Source organism: Athene noctua, chromosome 1 (genome assembly GCF_965140245.1).
Source record: "Athene noctua chromosome 1, bAthNoc1.hap1.1, whole genome shotgun sequence".
NCBI lineage: Eukaryota > Metazoa > Chordata > Aves > Strigiformes > Strigidae > Athene > Athene noctua.
Window position 1 is genome coordinate 232,458,008 of NC_134037.1, and position 20,058 is coordinate 232,478,065.

Genomic DNA, 20,058 nt, shown 5'->3' on the forward strand with positions numbered 1-20,058 from the left:
GACCCCTGTACTCGGCACTGGTGAGGCTGCCCCTCGATTCCTGTGTTCAGTTTTGGGTCTTTTCCAACCTAGATGATTCTGTGAGTCTGTTATTTTCTGTCTCTTTCCTCTTCATCGTGTTCTCTTTTACTCCCCACCTATGTATGGATATTTTTATTCCCTGAGCACTATTAAGTATTCACCTTGATTTTCAGTGATCCTATTTTGTTTCTTTTCCTTCATCCATGAACAACCCAACCTGTCTTTATTTTTTAATGTCTTTGCTTCCAGGAACACCCAGAGACCCTACTAAAAGGAGCTCCAATCTATTTGTAAAAAGGAAGCAACATCACCAGCAATTCTCTGTTGAAATTAATAAAGCTTCCCGAGAGACAAAAGGAGATAGGGGGTAGGGAATCACCTTTTCAGAAGAAAATTTTCAGTAATTAGTAAGAAAGTTTAATGAGCAATATTATCATTTAATCACTACACCAGATAGCTATTCAAATATAGCATCAAAAAAGAAAACCTCTTATTAGCTAGTGCAATTCACTAACCACAAAAAGCTGATCACTACAGATGAACTATCAAATTTAACCAGCAAGATTTTGTTGTCGTTCTGCTGCTGTCAGCTGTGGATAGAAGGGGCATCAGCTGTAAAATGGACCACTTGCAGCATCTTTCAAACTGTCAGTTTCATGCCACTGGGAGACCTTGCTTTCCTCTAACTTTTTTCCTGTTAGTTTGGTTAAAAGAAACTACACCCCTACTTTAGTAAGCCACACTCTGGAAATAATTAATTTCAGAGGCAAGAGAGGGTCTGTGCACTTACTGCTTAGAAACTCCTATTCATTCCTCTAACTTTTAAAACACGCTCATCAAGTTTAGCAGAATTGCCTCCATGCTTAAAATATCTATATATGTGTTTATAGATCTAAACTGTGTAGTGCTTTCAGGATAATCAAAATTGATGTACAGCAACCCTTTTCTTTGTTTACTTAATGTTCTGACATCCCAAGAAAAGTCCTAAATGAAATGACAAAGCCCAAACTGCAACAAGAACAAACTTACCACTAAGAAGTGATACAAATATTTAAAATAAAACAGTTCAGTTAAAGGCATATGAAATACTGAACACATAAAATAAATGAGGAAAGAATCTCCCTGCAGGCAGTTATTGCAATTATAGTTTATTTTGATCCTTCATGATGCATATACATTGTAAATTAAAAAATTAACTTGTACAATACCAGTTAAAGAAAGTTGTATCAAAGGAATTTTACTATCTCTACTCAGTGACCAAAACCACATTCGTAACACAGCACAGTTTCTATTGGTTTAAAAGAAAAACTTCATTAAAACCATAATAATATACTATTTGAAGTTATTTAGAGAATCCTTTGAAATATAAAGTATCAAATCGTCTTCTACTAAAACAATAACCACCTATGTAAGTATACCCTGTATACTATACACAAACCTGAAAGCCTACTTCAAGGTCCATTTCCTTTTTATTTTCTAGTATTCAGAAGTGTTCATTCCGGGCTGAACCCAAGATGGCAAGGGCTGTCAATGGGCATATTTTAACTAAGGTTGCGGCACTTTAAATGAGATCCAGTGCCTCTTGGTGCATGTTCAAATTCATATCTCTACGCTTGGACACCTCACTTGTGAGTAGTGGCTAGAACTGTCTTTTCTTCATTACTACCTGGCAGAATTTCATCTGTTCCACCCAAACACAGACCTGACCACAGCGATCCATCCCACTGTCACTTACATAATGTTTCCTACTTATGGCTGACAATGGAAGCTACAGCTTGTAAAACATATTTGAGCTAGTGGACATGGAGTAAAGATATATGTATTATATATATTTATATATATATATATTTTTAAAATCACCTTTGTGTTGCGTGCTGTAAAATTCTTCTGTAACTAATGGAGAATTAGGGTCTGACTATCCTATAAGAAATTGTCTTCATACAGCACTAAACCCATTGTTGATTACACTGATAAAACAGCTTAAAATACCTAACCTTAAGTTTTTGAGCTGGGACACTTCTTGTGAAAACAGCCAGAAAATCTGAGTACAGAATTCCCTTCTTTAAGAAGCAACACAAGATACTTAATTGACATTACAGAAGCCACAATCTGATAATTAGAAACAGCACTTCCTTCTACAACTGATCTCTCGGTGAGGAAACATGATCAGTGTATGATGGTTTCTGCATAGGGAGCAGAGAGCATGGCCCTGAAGGAGAGCCTTGTGTACACGCCGTCTAGACTAACATGCTGAAGTCATACATATAGACAGACCTCATCTGTTACAAACGCACGTGAGGAAGCTGCAGTCTGAACTCCAGCCATAAATCACACATAAAGCTACACTATTCTATGTAAAGCCCCTTGAATCTAAGCCAGCAGAGAAGAGAAATCTAAAGCTCGCTTTTAACCACAGACATAAATGTGTTCATGCCAGCCAGCCCAAATCAGTAACTGGCAGTCAATAGCCTACAACAGCTGACATTTCTTTCTCCCTCTCTTCTCAAGTGGTTCGCAAAGATATACTCATGGGCAAGCCACGGCAAAAAGCCAGGCTGCACCAAATGGAAATATGTACAATGATAGTAAGATCCATCTTCACAAGAAACACTCACAATCATGAAAAAAAGACAGAAATGGGCATTTGTGGCCAGTGTCCACGAGGACTCCAAAGAGCACCCACAAAATGAACAGTCTCTGGGTGAACTGCGGACAAAGTTGGAAAGCAGAGGGGATGGGTGAGACAAGATAGAAAGAAACTACCTCTTCCTTTGCCAAGCCCTCTACTTGTTTTAACAAACGAGCCATTAGCATCTCCAAATTATCTGGCCCGAGCTACAGCCAGCTCCCTTTCATCCAAGCCCAGGCCCCAGCCAAACATTAGGAAATTACCAGCTGGGTCCAGCACAAAGGCAGCAGGCCTGCATATCATCAGCACCACAGCATCAATGAATCCCAAACTGCACTCTCCTTCACCACCTTTGTCTACATGTTAAATGCACATGGCCATGGAAAGGAACCTACTTGCCTGAACCACTCACTACAAAGCCTGAAGGTAAATTATTACCCACTGGCATTTCTATGAAGAAACTGGGGAGCAGAAAGAAATAGAGATTCTTAACTATAATACTAGGTCCCCTGCAAGAATTGTACAAGGACATTGAAGGAGAGATCTGCACTACCCCTTGAATTAGGGTGAACATTAGCAGGGTCTTTTCTAAGAGAAGTCCATAAAATAGGCAATAATGGTCTCTGTGGTTGCACTGCAAACAAGTCTGAACTTGATTAATGCAGAACAAAGAAATGAAACTTCCCAAATACTGACAAATATCTCATTGTCACTTCCTAATCTCTTTGTCCCAGAAAGTAGAGACAGGACAATTAATTCTAATAGTACATTAGTTTATCTGTTAACTAAGTGATGGTAATAGCCAACAAGGCATATAAGAAATTCATCTTCCAGAGACCAAAAAAACTGAGTATGAAAGTAGATCTTTTTGTGCATCTTAAGCTTCTGTTGACTTAGACAGCCTCTTAGTTAGACATCTTGGTAAGACCTCATAGACATTAAATGTGGTGACTTCCTACATTCCAGGAAAGAGAAAAAAAGGACATTCACACACAGTGTAGTATTCCAACTCAAAACCTCAGATTTTTAAAATTACAAGGCAGTCAACATTACTTAGCTGTAAAGTAGCATACCTTTTATGACACGGCAGCATACACAGGATCCAGGACAAAAGAAGCCCTCACATTAAAAACAATGAGATTAGCATAGTAAGAGCAGAAAGCAAAGCTGCAGAAACATTTGGGGAACTTTTTTTTTTTTTTTTTTTAAAGCATTTCAACTCTTCCAGCCAAAGTAAACACATTACAGATTAGTTCTCAGAAGTACCCTCAGCCAAAATGTAAGTTATTGTAATATGGGGAATGATACTGGGAGTAAAGCTAAGCTCTACTAGCCTCCATGGCATATAATAGGTGTGGGGGGCTCAGAACACAGACTGAAACAAGCACGTTAAAGTTTTCAGACCTAATAAAGACATTCAAAATACAGTGAGATAGCTAATGCATACTCCTCTTACTGCCACTGTGGAATTAAGAATGTATGATGCTAGTTTTCACTCATACAATTCCTGTTGTAGAAAAGGCCCCACACAAAACACAGTCCCCCTTGAACTCACTCAACTCTCCCTGTTGATGAACTGACAAGGAAACGAGGCATGTCAGCATCCTGGGATACTCACCACAGTCAGGCAGCATTCTGCCACCTACAAATGATCAAAAAATTACAAGCCCCAGACACTGAAAAATAGTGGCTTATTTACAAGAGGGAAAAACAGGAAAAAGCGCTCTCAAATTTATTATAGTTTGGAGTAGCACTTAATATTTAATTTCTTAATATTGATTCTTAAAGAGATTTTCCAATTCTCCATCTTAACAATGCACCAGAATTGCTGTCCAGGACTAGACCAATATCCCACTGCCAAAAATCAAGCAACAAAGAAAAATATACAGACAAAGCAGTTAAAGAATAATCTGTCCACTTGAAGTTAAGTTAAACTTCTTTTAGATGTTACATCCTCAAGTACAGTCAGAGTCTGATCCTGGTGGCTCTCTGATCCCAGGGCACCCCTGTCCCCCAGACCATCCCTCCTGGGTCCTGGACCCATCTCAGCGAGCTACCCCTCAGCATGGGGCAGATTAACAGCATAAGCTCCATGCTGCCTCTTTCAGACTTCTACACCTCTCCCAGGCCAGCAGAAAAGATGAGCTTGATTTCCAGAAAAGTCCTGCTCTGCTTGTGAATAGGACACCAGAGATTCCTGTCAGATATAAGGAACATGGTAGAAAAATTGCTCACTCAGTTCCAATTCTGTGAGAATGGCCTTCAAAATCATTCCTGAAGATCGAAGATCAGTGTAAGATGTACCCCAAAGGCAATTTTCCGCACCTTAAATTAAGATAGTTGAACCTATACCTACCTCCTAGCTACCTACAATCACAGAATAATTCTGGACCAGCAAGTGTTTGTTTTCTGAGCAATCTATTTTTCTTAAAAAATATTTCTTATTTTTTATAATTTTCTCTAATGAACATTACTCAAAAATAACCTTGAGTTGATTTAATGCCTGCTAGCAAATACAAAGGAGGCCAGTTCCCATGCCTGATATTATGTAGGAGGAACAGAAAGATCTGCAAGAAGCATAGAAGGCATGTGCTCTGATAATACACCAATAGCATTCTGCTCAGCAAACTTCATGCACTAAAGCTTATTCTGTGTTTTATGCAATGATTATATGAATTGTTAATTATATAAGTACTGCCCAGTGCATTTGTAGTTAATGAATAATGTTCTTCAATAAAATATTAGTAGTTAAATGATCAAAAATATAAATTGCTTAACTTTAAGTTGCTAATGAGCTTATTTTAAAAAATTCCAACATGAAATATATGCACAGTACTGATCCCTCCATAGAGTTACACGCGAATTCTTAATTGTACACCCAGCAAAAGTACCCCTTTTTTCATGTATTCCCCTCCAAAGTGCACCTTTGAGTGCACTCAAAAGGTAAGGTACTGATTTGGACTGAAATGAATCAGTGACATGTCCTTCCTTACTCTTCCTCAAAATGGAGTCATCTCTTACATTGGAATTGGCCAGACCTAAAGCACCTGAACAAGAACATATCATTCTGCAGCCCTTAAATTCACTCTCCAAAGCTGCCTAGCAAGTCTACAGGGAAGTAGTCACTTCACCAGTCAGGTCTCAGCTGTCTTCTCTGCTCTGTACCTTCAAAGACTGTCAGAAAGCATGAATCAGTTACAGCCACTTCTTTTTCTTTCTGGCTTCTGTTTGCAATAGGCCCTGGACGGACAGCATTTCTTCTAGACTCCCTCCTGTTCCTTTTGTCAACAGAGCTGAAGGTCGATCATTAGCTATCTCAGTTGTACAGGCAGTCCATCTACTTTCAAACTATTGCATATAGTCGTTGAACAAAGGCTGGAGAGAAGGTGCTGGTCACCACTCCCACGGTATCAAAGAGTATCGCAGTATCACTTAAATGATGTTCCCAGCTGAAGGACCTGAGTACGTAATCATCCTAGATTCTTTGTCTAGTCAATGCAGAGAAACAGGTATCTTTAGAATATGTCAGCCATGCTAAGACAAAAATCTATACATACAGATACAGAGCTATAAAGGTCTCTGCCTCTCTTCATTCAAAGGAAAGTTGGGCGACCTAAGTTTCTAGAATAGATGGCCTTGTTAAACACTTAAAAAGTTACCTCAGATAAATTCAGGCTGCTCTTTCTCAAGATCCAAACTACCTCCTCATTTTCTCAGCAACATCAAAGACATCAAGAGTATCTAGGACGCATAACAGTTTTGGTTATGTCGTCTACTAGACATCATAAAAAGTGACACATACAACAGTTTAAGAAAAAAAAAGCAACCAAGAAAATATGAAGCCTGTGATGACATCCTTACACACAGAGACTCTCAGTAAATACGCTGCCTCTTTTGCTACCTCCTCTAGTTCCAAGAAACAGCAGTCTAGATTTTCATGCCCTGTTGGCTCTGCTGCACGCTGAAGATATAAAAGCAGATGATTGATGAAGTTTACACTATGGAGGCCCTACTTGTTGGCAAATGCTCACTTGAGAAAGGATTCCAGATCTATAAGCCACAGCAGGAACTAACAGGGTCTGTAGAGCATTTGTTTCAGATTTGCATTTAGCATATGACAAACACAACTATCCTTCTATCTGGTTCTTGATTAGAAAAATAGCTTTGGTTTATCCCTAAAGAAAGTATTTATTCTAATTCTTGGTGATGTCGGCATTCAGGACTAAGCAATGTTTGGGAGGGATTTCATGGGAAGCTTCCAACAGAGGATAAAGAAGCTAGCGAATGCTACGAACACTATCCTGGAAGCACAATAAAGGTTCACTCCCCTTTAAAGGTAAAGGAAGTAGGCAGAGCAAGAGACCTCTTTGACTTAACTGTGAGCTTGTGAATCTGCTCAAAACCAAGAGAGTAGAGTAATAGAGATAGAAAAGCAGACAAATCCCTGTTGAGGACTACAAGGGCATTGCCAGTGCGTGCAGAGATGCAGTCAGAAAAGCAAAAGATCAGTTCAAATTGAAATTGGCCAGAGATGTCAAAAACTACAAGAAAGGGTTCTTTGGGTATGTAAACAACAAGCAGAAACAGAAGGAACATACTGGCCCACTGTTAAACAGGAGAGGTGAATTAGTCACCAGCAACACTGAAAAGGCAGAGGGTCTCAACCCTTTCTTCACCTCTGTCTTTGCCAGCACTGTTGGGTCCCAGGCCTTGGGAGCAAAAATCCAGGTTAATCCAAACACAGACACACCATCAGTGAAGGAAGAGTTGGTAAGTGAACTATTACAGGAGCTTGACCCCTACAACTTGATGGGCCCTGGTGTTACCCACCTGAGGATGTTAAGAGAGCTGGCTGATGCTGTTGCGAGGCCACTCTCCATAATCTTTGAGAAGTCATGGAGGTCAGTAGACATCCCAGAAGACTGGCAAAAGGCTGATGTTACCCCCATCTACAAGAAAGGCTTAAAGGAGAAGGCAGGAAATTATAGGCCCATCAGTCTTACTTCAGTCCCCAGTAAAGATCCTCCTGGGGCTATCACAAGGCAAATGAAGAACGTGACTGGGAAGAGCCCACACAGATCCACTAAGGGCAAATGGTGCTTGACTAACCTGATTGCCCTCCATGACAAAGTAACCTGCTCAGTTGATGAGGGGCAAGTGATGGACATTGTCTACCTGGATCTCTCCAAGGCTTTCAGTATGGCTCCCCACAGCCTCCTCCTAGAGAAACTGATGCGCTATAGTCTAGACAATGGTCTGTACAGGGGGTGGGGAACTGGCTGACAGGCCAGAGGGTGGTGGTAAATTGCTCTTTGTCAAACTGGCAACCTGTCACAAGTGGGGTCCCCCAGGGATTGATATTGGGCCCAATACTGTTTAGTATCTTTGTAAGTGATCTGGATGATGGAATCAAGTGTACCCAGATGAAGTTTGCTGATGACACCAAAATGAGTGGAGAAGTGGACAGTTGGGAAGGGAGAGCCACCCTGGAGGAAGACCTGGATAGGCTGGAAGAGTGGGCTAACAAGAACCTTATAAAGTTCAACAAAGACAAATGTAAGGTCTTGCACGTGAGAAAACCTAATCCAGGAGTGGAGAACAGAATGGGATCTACCCAGCTGGGGAGCACTTCTGTGGAAAAGGACCTGGGGGTTCTGGTGGACAACAAGCTCAACATGTATGAGCAGTGCACAGCCACAGCAAAGAAAGCCAACAGGATGCTGGGCTGTATCAACAAAGGCATCAGCAGCAGAGATAAAGATGTCATTATCCCACTCTACTCAGCACTTGTCAGGCCACACATGGGATACTGTGTTCAGGTTTGGTCCCTGCTGTATGAAAAAGATGTGGACAGGCTGGAGAGGGTCCAGAGAAGGGCAACAAATATAATTAAGGGAATGGGAAGCCTGACGTAAGAGGAAAGGCTGAGAGAACTGGGTTTGTTCAGCTTTGAGAAAAGAAGGTTTAAAGGAGACATTAGCACCATGTTCCAGTATTTAAAGGAGAGCTACAAAGAAGATGGAGACTCCCTTTTTACAAGCAGTCACATGGAAGAGACAAGGGGTAATGGGTACAAGTTACTCAAGGGGACATTCCAATTGGACACAACAGGAAGATTTTTCACAATGAGAACAATCAACCATTGGAAGGAATAACCTCCCTAGGGAAATGATTGATCCCCAGCATTTGACACTTTTAAGATTCAGCTGGACAGGGTGCTGGACCATCTCGTCTGGACCATGCTTTTGTCAAGAGAAGTTGGACCAGATGATCCTTGAGGTCCCTTTCAACCTGGTATTCTGCGATTCTATGATTAATATGAGCATATTCTCAATCTGTATCATTCAAGACAGAATTTACAGTAAAATTACCTACTTTTTTCTAAGGGAATTGATCTGAATTAGGCAGCCTATTTTCACAAACTTTTCAAAAATCTTGGGCAGAGTTTTCCAGCTAGACATTCAGTAAACTGACTGCATTCAGGTCCCAATGCATTCAGCCAGGGTGTCTGTAAGCACACTTTAGTAGGCATTACTTGCTCTTTACCCAACTCATGTGGCACATGTTTTTTGGACAGCCTTCCCAGCCTTTATCTCTTCAAAGAAATGTGATCTGGGCACACAAAGATACTAAAGACCCCATGCTAGTTAAATCATAGTCTTTTCCAGGACTATGTTCTTATACATGCTCAGGATTTATAGTAGAGAGCTAACACAATCAGTCTTACCTTACCTAGACTTCTATTTCTCTGCTTCCCTTTCCTAACTACACTGAAACCAGAAGCCTAACAGGAATACAGGATTGGTTTTTCCCCACATATGACTCCTCTACTGAATCACATCATGTTGCCCTATCTCTCGCATGGGGTACTTCCTTTCTCCTAGGCTGGACAGTCAAGCAAAGCAAACTTCTTTCCTGAAGAAGACAGTTTAGTTTCCTAAAGTTCCCCAGGGTCTTATTTATAAACTTTGTTTGCCCTGCTTCTGGAAGAATACTGTTTCCACTGCCTTCCCTGCAGAGTAATTTGGCTGAAACATCTTTTGGTAAGACTCCACCACTAGTTGTTCCCACTTCAGTGGGACTGAGGCTAACGGTCATCTACCACTCTTGCTCTGAGCCTCAGGTATCTCCTGAGGCATCCCATGATAAAGCAAATGAACCAGAATTCATAAACTGAATGCTGAGATTCCATCAACACAATAGTTTCCAAACCAATTCTCACTCCTTGCTCAAGGGGTTTTTGAAAAGTCAAGCAAGTCCATCAGTGAATCCAGAAATCAGCAAGTCCAAGATGAAAAAAGGTTTGTGTTCGTGACATGTAATTGTATCAACAGGAGAGTGAGCTAGCATCAAAAACATTCTCTTGTAACAGGAGATTCATTCCTGTTTTTTTCCATCCCAGATGAAGGTGTATTAAACAGTTAATGACCAAACAAATGCAGAAACAAAATGCAGAAACTAGGCAAAACAGCAAGAGTGATCTAGTAATTAGATCACTAGTACTTCTTCTCTGTATGGGAAAATCACAGAATCATAGAATGGTTTGGGTTGGAAGGGACCTTAATGATCATCTATTCCAAAACCCCTGCCATGGGCAGGGACACCTTCCACTAGACCAGGTTGCTCAGAGCCCCGTCCAACCTGGCCTTGAACACTGCCAGGGAGGGGGCAGCCACAATTTCTCTGGGCAACCTATTCCTGTACCTCACCATCCTCACAGTGAAGAACTTTTTGATTACATCTAAACTAACTCTACTCTCTTTCAGTTTAAAACCATTACCCCTTGTCCTATCACTAAATGTCCTTAAAAAGTCCCTTTCCACCTTTCTTGTAGGCCCCTTTAGGTATGGGAAGGCTGCTATAAGGTCTTCCCAAAGCCTTCTCTCCTTCAGGCTGAACAACCCTAATTCTCTCAGCCTGATCTCATAAGTGAGGTGCTCCAACTCTCTGATCATTTTTGTGGCCCCCCCTCTGGACCTGCTCAAGTAGGTCCATGTCTTTCTTCTGTTGGGGGCTCAAGAGCTGAACACAGTACTCCAAGTGGGGTCTCACAAGAGCAAAGTAGGAGGGGAGAATCACCTCTGTCAACCTGCTGGTCACGCTTCTTCTGATACAGCCCAGGATATGGTTGGCTTTCTGGGCTGCAAGTGCACATTGATGGGTCATGTTGGGCTTCTCGTCACCGTCAAGTCCTTCTGTGCAGAACTGCTCACAGTCCACTCATTGCCCAGCCTCTATTTGTGCATGGGACTGCCTCAACCCATGTGCACCTGACCCTGTTGAACTTCATGAGATTTACACAGGCCCACCTCTCAAGCCTGCCAAGGTCCCTCTGGATGACACATCCCTTCCCTCTAATACATTGACCACACTACACAGCTTGGTGTTCTCAGAAAACTTGCTGAGGGTGCACTCAACCCCACTGTCTATGTCACCAACAAAGATGTTAAACAGCACTGGTTCCACTGAGGAATGCCACACATCACTGGTCTCTACTTGGAAACCAAGTCATTGACCGCAATTCTTTGAGTGTAACCATCCAGCCAATTCCTTATCTGTCAAGTGATCCATCCATCAAAATCCATGTGTCGCCAATTTAGAGACATGGATGTTGGGCAGAACAGTGTCAAATGCTTTGCACAAGTCCAAGCAGATGATGTCAGTCGCTCTTCCCTTATCCACCAATACTGTAACACCATCACAGGCCACCAACTTGTCAGGTATGATTTGCCCCTAGTGAAGCCATGTTGGCTGTCCCCAGTCATCTTATTTTCCATGTGCCTTAGCATAGTTTTCAGGAGGATCTACTCCATGCCTCTTTCCAGGCACAGAGGTGAGACTGACTAGCCTGTAGTTTCCCATGTCTTCCTTTTTTCCTTTTTTAAAAAAGGGGTTATGTTTTCCCTTTTCCAGTCCACAGGATCTTCACTGGCCTGCCATGACTCTTCAAATATGGTGGATAGTGGTTTACCCACTTCATCCGCCAGTTCCCTCAGGACCCAAGGATGCACCTCATTAGGTCCCATGGACTTGTGCACTCTCAGGTTCCTTAGATGGTCTTAAACTTAACTTTCCCCTACAGCAGGCAGTTTCTCATTCTCCCAGACTGGCTTTGCTTTCTGTGACTTGGGCAGTGTGACTGGAGCACTTGACAGTGAAGACTGGGCAAAAAAAATCGAGTACCTCAGTCTTCTTCATATGCCACATAATCAGGTTTCCTTTCCTTCCAGAGAGGGCCCGCATTCTTCCTAGTCTTCCTTTTATCACTAATGTACCTATAGAAGCTTTTTCTTGTCACTCTTGATGTCCCTGGCCAGATTTAACTTTATCAGGGCTTTGGCTTTGCTAACCTGATCACTGGTTGCTCAGACAATTTCTTTGTATTCCTCTCAGGCTAACTGTCCTTGCTTCCAACCACTCTAGACTCCCTTTTTGCATTTGAGTTTGTCCAGGAGCTCCTTGTTCATCCACGCAGGCCTCCTGGCATTTTTGTGTGACTTCCTCTTTGTCAGGAAGCATTGCTCCTGAGCTTGGAGGAGGTGATCCTTGAATGTTAACCAGCTTTCTTGGGCCCCTCTTCCCTCCAGTGCTTTATCTCATGCTACTCTGCCAAGCAGATCTCTGAAGAGGCCAAAGTCTGCTCTCCTGAAGCCCAGGGTAGTGAGCTTGCTGTGAACTGACAACAACAAAAAGCAGTACTTTACTGCACACAGAGGAAAATACTTGGACTGCAAAGTTCTTATGAATGCTACTGAGCTCTCCTCAGCTTTCACCAAGTGAAAGGACCTCTTGTCTCTAATCAGGACTGTGAGGGACAGTGAGGTGAAAACAAAGGCTTTGAGGCAGGAATTAAGGAGTCGAAGTCAGGGAAAACATAATGAAAAAGGACTACTCCTCTTCTTTCCTTCCTTCACTTATAAGAGACTGAAAATTGCTTTTGTGCAAACAGTTATTTTCTACCATGCACTCTTTTTGTTGTCACTCTTAGGTCCCCTAGACACAAATCTAAGGAATATGAATACTCAAGATATATTTGAACAAATCCTCTTCAAAATGATAAACAGCAATTATCAACGACCTTTCCAGAGAGAAGGATCATAACAGACATCCACTGGGATAATTCTCCCATTCATATCATTTAAGGGAATGACACCACATACAGCACATAGAAGTGAAGTTTCACTATACATCTCTTTTCTGTCACTGTAATGACAACCCAGAGGAGTGTGTTGATCCTGAGAATGTTCTTATCCTGATCTTGTTATTTCTGAAATGGAAGCTCAAACATAGAAAAAGGAAGAACATTTTTGAACACTAACTCCAATGCTACCGTATTTGTAGCTTAAAAAAAAAAAAGTTTCTGTGACATAAACAGAAAGACAAAAATATGAAACAAGGTTTCATAAACTAAATAGCGAAGCTAAACAAAGGGAACTCCGCTATCCCCAGACAGGTTTCTTTGCAAGGAAAATGCTATATATTCTAGAACCTGGGGCTGTATTCTGCATTACACCCAAATATGGCAGAAGGAACTGTATCACACAAAATTAAGTACTACCTATCTTGAAAACTACAAACCTGTTCTGGTTAGGTATGTAGAGTGAACATTTTAGAACCTTTTATTTAGGAATATTTGGTTTGACCCTCAAATCAGCTGAGGGGTCCTCAAAGACCAATCATTTCTGCAACCACACTGGACCTGTCCTCTACACAGGCTTGGCCGATAACAGCTTCACAGCTGTTCTGAATTTCATCACTTTGCAAAGAAGGGTCTGATGGTTTACCTACAGAAAAGAAGTCCTTGCTACATCTTTTCTTCTCACCCCTAGTCCTGACTTAGTTTTTCTGGTTCCAGAAGAGAACCAAGGCACATTTAAAACTCCCTACAATGGAAATTTTCAACTGGTCAGTTAATCTACTTCAGGTTATCTTACACTGCCCTTGATTCAGATTCTAGCTTAGGAAGGATGAGTACATCATGTATTATTTTGTGTATGAATACTAATGTTTGAGGCTCAAATACAGTTAGATTACAGATAGATTTAAAAAAAAAAAAAAAAAAAAAAAAAAAGGAACTATTTCAAATACAGTAAAAGGCTTGATGGCACCCAATGGACAAAAACCAGGTACAGTTGCAGTTAGTCATTGCTTTGCCAGAAAATTACAGATCAAACTGAAATTGAAATTCTTGTCTCAAGAATAAAGGAAAGCACACACATAAACCCTGCCTTTTCTTTTCCTTCCACCTGAGCCCCCATTGTTGCTAAGTGCCTAACAAGCATTTGTAGGAATAGTCCCTAACAAAGTCTCCCAGAATTGGTAAGGCAGTACACATGCCTTTGCGCAGAAAGGCCAGAGATCAAGCAATAAGCTTTTATAATTTCTCTTTTCAGTTATAAATGGAGGCAGATATGATGACAAATACATGTTTCAGAAAGCTGAATGTGTCGTTATAGCAGAATACTATGGGATACTAAATATTTCTCTTTTCACTTCAGATTACATAAAAATACCAATACTCAAGATTTCCCCCATAAATGGCCTGTTTAATTTTTAAAAGTCTGATTTTTTTTTTCTTTGTGTGGTTGTGTATATTTTGGTTTTAACTATTTCCTTACCGTGTTCTGTTTATGCTGGGATACATTCAGGGTTTTTGGGGTACAGTGCAAAAATAATCTGAACAATCCCTGGTAGAGGACTGAAGAAAGGAGGGTAAATTTTTTTCCATGCAAAAGGGCACAGGGAACTTTAAAATGGATTGGACATGTGGCTGGCAGTCAAATGAGATATGGCAAAAGCCATGTCACTGCATTGGTTAATCTTCATTTTTGACTCCTTGCTCATGCACTTATATAGCAACAACCACTTCCACCTCACACAATGAAATAAGAACATATTACAATAATTTCACATTGGGGGAAGCAAGATACAAATTCTCACTGAGCCAAGTCAAGACTTCTTCTCCCCCCCCCCCCCCCCGCCCAGTAACACACTGAAAGGCCTTTCTTTGTCGTGATAAATAATGGCAAGGCTTTCATTGGCTGGCAGTTCTTAGTGAGTACATGCAGAGACGATAGATTCACAGTGCACCTTGATTTGGGCATCCCCATTTAGGATGTACCTGCATTTACAGCTACAGACACTGCACATTTCAGGATCCTGTCTCCACAGACCAAACAAAAAATTACATATGTGCTGTAAAATTCAAGCTGTCATCATTAGGAGCAAAGGTGCTAGGTGCACCAATGTTTTGAAAACTGTTTTTATACAATTAAATTATGTGAGTTGAAGGGTTTATATCCATCTTAGAGATTTCCCAAAAAAATGCAAAAAAAAATCCCCAGCCATCTTTCCCAAAAAGGTGCGTTTATAAATTTCCAGAAACACACAGGTGATATCTATGAATTGATATTACAGTAGAAAGCAAGCTTCCAAGACAAAACTACAAATAATTTCTACTACTGTGCAAACTAAAGCAAGACAGTGCTTACATAAATCTTCCTACTATACTCATCACTCTGTTTCAGTTACATGCATCCTGGTCTTACATTATTGAGATTTAGAATTAATGACCCACTGAGATTTATAGGGCCAATTACACCTCTCAGCATTACCACTTTGGGGGCCTCTACAGCCTTAAACAGACATTAGAAGGTCACTCAGAAAACTCTTATTAAGCTCAACAGACTTCAGATAACGCCCTCTACCTAAAAAAAGATAACTCTAAATAGGAGATGCTTTAAAAATTTCACCTTTATCAGTATTTCCATAAAACTCACTGTGTACTTTTTTTGAGGGAACTGCTTAGCAGCATTTGGCCATGCTGGCTGAGTCTGGTCTAGTAAATCTGGTCTAGTAAAAGGTGTCCCGGCCCATGGCAGGGGGGTTGGAACTAGATGATCTTTAATGTCCCTTCCAACTCAAACCATTTGCTAGATTTGCTAGTTGAGTCCAGTTGGGTCCATTTGGTTTGTTCTGTTCCAAAAATGTGGAATAAATACAACTAGATCTAGCACTGGTCATTATGCAGCAGGAAATGACTAAATAGTTTATGTGTATTAATGCAAGTGTGACAGATATGACTATTGAGTGACGTCTAAAGGGATTGCTTAGTGTTCATGGAACTGTGAGGAATTCACTTGGCAACATCCCTAGTAAGTGAGAAGTCCCTAAATTAATACTGCCCAGTTGCACTAACTGAGGTGACTGAAATCATCTTTGCTCGTAGACAGCATTGCACAAAGATTGCTCAACACGGACAATTCCATAAGTTCTTGTGTTTCCTTTCCCCCTTTTTACAGGCATGGCTTTCTTTGGAGGAACCCAAGGTGCTGAGAGTGATGCAAATCATCAAACAGTAACCATGCATGTTGCACAACAGAAGAAAGTTTTGAAATGAAGGAAAAGCATAGCATTATTTGTAACAAGTAAACTGATAAAGAAACAGATTATGATCAAAGAAATTCAGAATTCAAAACTGTTTTCTTCACTTAAGAATTTTTAATGAAGGGAAAAAAAATTACTAAGTAGATAGCTAGTCAGACTTCTGCCTGGCATGAATTAAGCCATTTGAGTACACACAATTTATAATAGAAACACCAACAAGCACCTTTAACTACTGCATCACTGCCAAATGTCACCATAATTAGGCTAGAAATTCTGTGCTTTGAGTCATGAATAGGATGTGCTCAGCCTTATTTTCTATATAGGATCACTCCATCCAAGCGCAGGCAGCAACATTTATTGAGAAATTCACTGAAAGATAACAACTGATTTAAAAGGGGTTCATGTAAGTTTAGTTAAGGAGCAACTTCAGAGATTATTTTCAATTACTGAGATAAAATCATGTCTTCTCTCAGGAGGAAAAAAGAAATTTTTTTTTCTACACACTACATAGAGCATATGAAAGCTTTAAGAACAGTGTGATTTCACAAACAATATCAGCCTCCTACTCTGCTTTTCCCTCCCTCAAGTCATTTTTCCAATTATTTCAACATTTTCTTTGATCGATTAATAAAAAGCATCTTTCCTGCTGCAGATAACAGGTTACAGAATTCCTTTTTACGTTGAATAGGTTTACCCTGCTCTTGAAATATGAACTGATGGTTTTATTTCCTTTCACCAAATCTGCAGGGCTCTGACCAAGCATTGACTTTTTCTGCACCGAACTCCTCATTGATTTCAGAGAGCATGAGAATGACAGCAGGACATAAGCACTAAGTTCCAGTTCTTCTAAATTTGCATGAAGATCGGCAGTTAATAAACCAGAAAGCCCCTGTTAACTTGCATTTAAAAAAAAAAATAGCTTTACTGGCTTCTCTTGAAAGGCTGCAGATCTGAAAAAAAAAAAAAAAGCACCATCTTCAGCTCCTCTAAATTCACTATCAAATAGGTTAGCATCCTTTTTTAATAAGTAACATGTGGCATCCTCATCTGATGCAGAAGGGATACATGTACTATGTCTACTTTAGACATGTAACTTTGCTATGACTCAACTTTGTTATTGTAGGGTTCCTGTACACTCAGCAGATACTCACAGACACCTGAAGCAGGCAATTCAGAGCCCAAGGGGCTGCACTGCATATGCTACGTGAGCTCCTAATTTGGGCACATAATGTTACATGCCCAGAGCAAGTCTATGCAGTCCCTCCGCACATTTCAGCACAGTACCATGCTTCGTGCACTCTGTACGTATGAATCTTTGTTATTTCACTCTTGTCAACTCATTTCATTACCTGCATCTCCACGAGTTAAAAAAAAGAAATCTACGTATGTATTATGCCTGTTTGGACAACAGAAAACCTCAGGATGTACACAGAAATAAAGAAAGAAATCTGATTTATTTTCTTTGGCACAGAAACCTGGAGACATGTAATGAACATACATTAGCCCTCTTAAGGTAACTATTCAAGATGCTGATGGAGGTGTCAGTGCCACCTTGTCACTCTCCCATCAAACCACCATCAGACTCATGCACGGCAGCCCTGCAGCTCCAGAGCAGTCTACCCCTTCTAATACATTCCATCCACATTCCAAGGTATATTTTATTAGTTTAAGGAAAAAAATATAATAATCTCTATTCCAAATAGTAGAGTCACTAACAAGACACAGATCTTTTGGAGGTAAAACAGGAAAGCATGCCTGGCAGAACATTTAAGGCCTTACTAGACTGGGAAAAAAGCCCACCTTTGTAGACAAAGTACTGCCATCCATATGCCTTTAAAGACAAAACCAAAGGCTTTCTAGTCATAAGCCACCACAAAATTACTGTCTGATCACCTGCTGTCTTGCATGCACATCAAGACTGGTTTTCCAGTAAAATTTGTTCACTTACATTGCCCAAATGAATGTCTCTCTTAAACTAAAAAAATAAAAAAAAAAAATTACCCCATTGAAAATGACTTCCTAATCTGCCATCCTTTCAATAGAACTGAAGTGCTCTTCACACACATAGTACACAAGCATCTTGAATTAGCAGGGAACTATTTTTAAATACATGAAGGATAAGATACAAAATTAGTTTCATGGGGAATGAGAACCTAAGAGATTATTTACTTTCCCTTAATTACTTTGACTCACCACTCATTTAGCTTTCCAATAGTACTACCTATTTCACACTCAAATTTTGATACTGAAGACATGTGAGTGTGGTTTTTTGAACATTTAAGATTATGGATCTTAACGATACATAATCACATTTCTCAAATTGACTTACCCGCAGAAAAAATAAAGATGACACATGGCAGAAATATTCCTTTATTTGGAACAACTGTCTCAAAGTAAGGGTCCCTACGTAATAGCAAGCATCTTACCTCGAGCAAAAACATGAAAATTCTGACAAGTGTACAAAACTATTATACTACACACAGGTATCCTCTTATACTACTGATCTTATATAATGTCAGGAGCAATAGAAATCAAAAAATATTTTTGAAAGCCAGGAACTCAGATGACAGGACAGTCTAACTGAGTCCTGAGCCTGAGTGAGAAGCTCAAGTTTCTAATCCTTTGAACAATAAGAAATTAAGTGTGGCCATACAGTACTGCTGGGCTACACCCACTACCCATCTTTATGGCGTATGACATGGGTACATTTCTGTCACTTGCATGGGATACAAAAAAAGAAAAATTAGAGTAGATGAAATGGTATTCCAGAAAGACAGCGCTTGTGGCAAATTTCAAATATAAAATTAAAGAAAAAGTAATTTAAAAAATAAGGTCTACAATCTTATCTCTGTGGAAATAAATTAATTAGAATACTTATGACAGAACCTCCTAATATAAAAAAGTGTGAAAAGTAAATAGAAAGGATGAAGGGAACAAAGAAAAGGAAAGTAATAAAGAAGACAGTGCATTAAACAGAAATAGCCAGTCTGAAATATAAAAGAAATGGAGGTCACAGTAAAAAGACCTGGGACAGATGGACACAAAAAGAAGGAGAAAGGAGGGTTATAAAAATGAAAAGAGAGAAGGCAAGACAAAAAGGGCTAGGGAGACAGACATATAAAAGGGACCACTTAAAATTTAAAAAATAAAAAATAAATTTAAAAAAAAACAGAAGCAAAACCCAAACCAACCAAACAACAAAAAAAAACCCTACATACAACCACAGCTCCACATTCCACCCAAAAAGTTACTCTAAAACCCAGAGCTGGAAGGAAAATAAGTGACATTCATTTCATTGGCTGACGACGCTTCATTAGATGCTGACAGCTCATGGCACAGTCCTGTCTCTGTCAAGCAGTGGGACTTTTTGCTGTAACTTCTCAGCTCCCACGGGATTAAGGCTGAGCTGAAGCAATACCTGAATGATTTTCTGCACTTAAACACCTGAGACGCTGCATACCATACCATCAGCTCTGGATTTTTCAGGATGACTAGTCTTTACTAGGTAAGGGAATGAAGAGGTACAAAAATTGTCATGGTGCTACATATGTAGAAGCACATACTACTGACACCATGTATATGAATTTACGAGTTTTCCCTTTAAGCTGTGTTATCAAATCATTTATTATGTTATAAAGTACTAATAATTCTTCTATGAGATGTCAATGACTAATGTATCAGAAAAAAGTTACAGGCTGTTAAAGCAATTAGCAAGGGAATCACCATGAAATAAAGTGGATTTTCTGAAGGCTTTCTAGAAAGAGGTGGTTAAGAAAGAAGCTTTGGGTTCCACTTTCCACCAGTGAATATTGCACTTTTCCAACAAAACAACCGTTGCAGTTGAGAGAAAGAAAGAGACCCTGAAAAGAATTTCTCAAATTGCTTATTAGAATATAATGAATATTAACAATAGACAGTACGCATTCTCTTGAGAATTCAGTATTGCTGGGTTTTGGATCCCTTCTTCTAGGCTGTTAAGGTTGCTAGGGAATTTCACAGTTAATGGTGTATTTCCATATGAA

The 20,058-nt window shown here is 40.1% G+C and overlaps 2 protein-coding genes across 10 annotated transcripts in view; both read right to left on the bottom strand.

Moving 5' to 3' along the window:
- ENOX1 (ecto-NOX disulfide-thiol exchanger 1) overlaps positions 1-20,058 on the bottom strand; it is a 380,057-nt gene that overhangs the window by 346,845 nt on the left and 13,154 nt on the right. The window lies entirely within an intron of this gene.
- Positions 16,736-20,058, bottom strand: part of CCDC122 (coiled-coil domain containing 122) — a 46,105-nt gene continuing 42,782 nt past the window's right edge. The window contains exon 6 of the mRNA XM_074912697.1: positions 16,736-16,986. Within this exon, the coding sequence (XP_074768798.1) occupies positions 16,867-16,986 (120 nt within the window). The 3' untranslated portion in view covers positions 16,736-16,866. The remainder of the gene's footprint in view (positions 16,987-20,058) is intronic.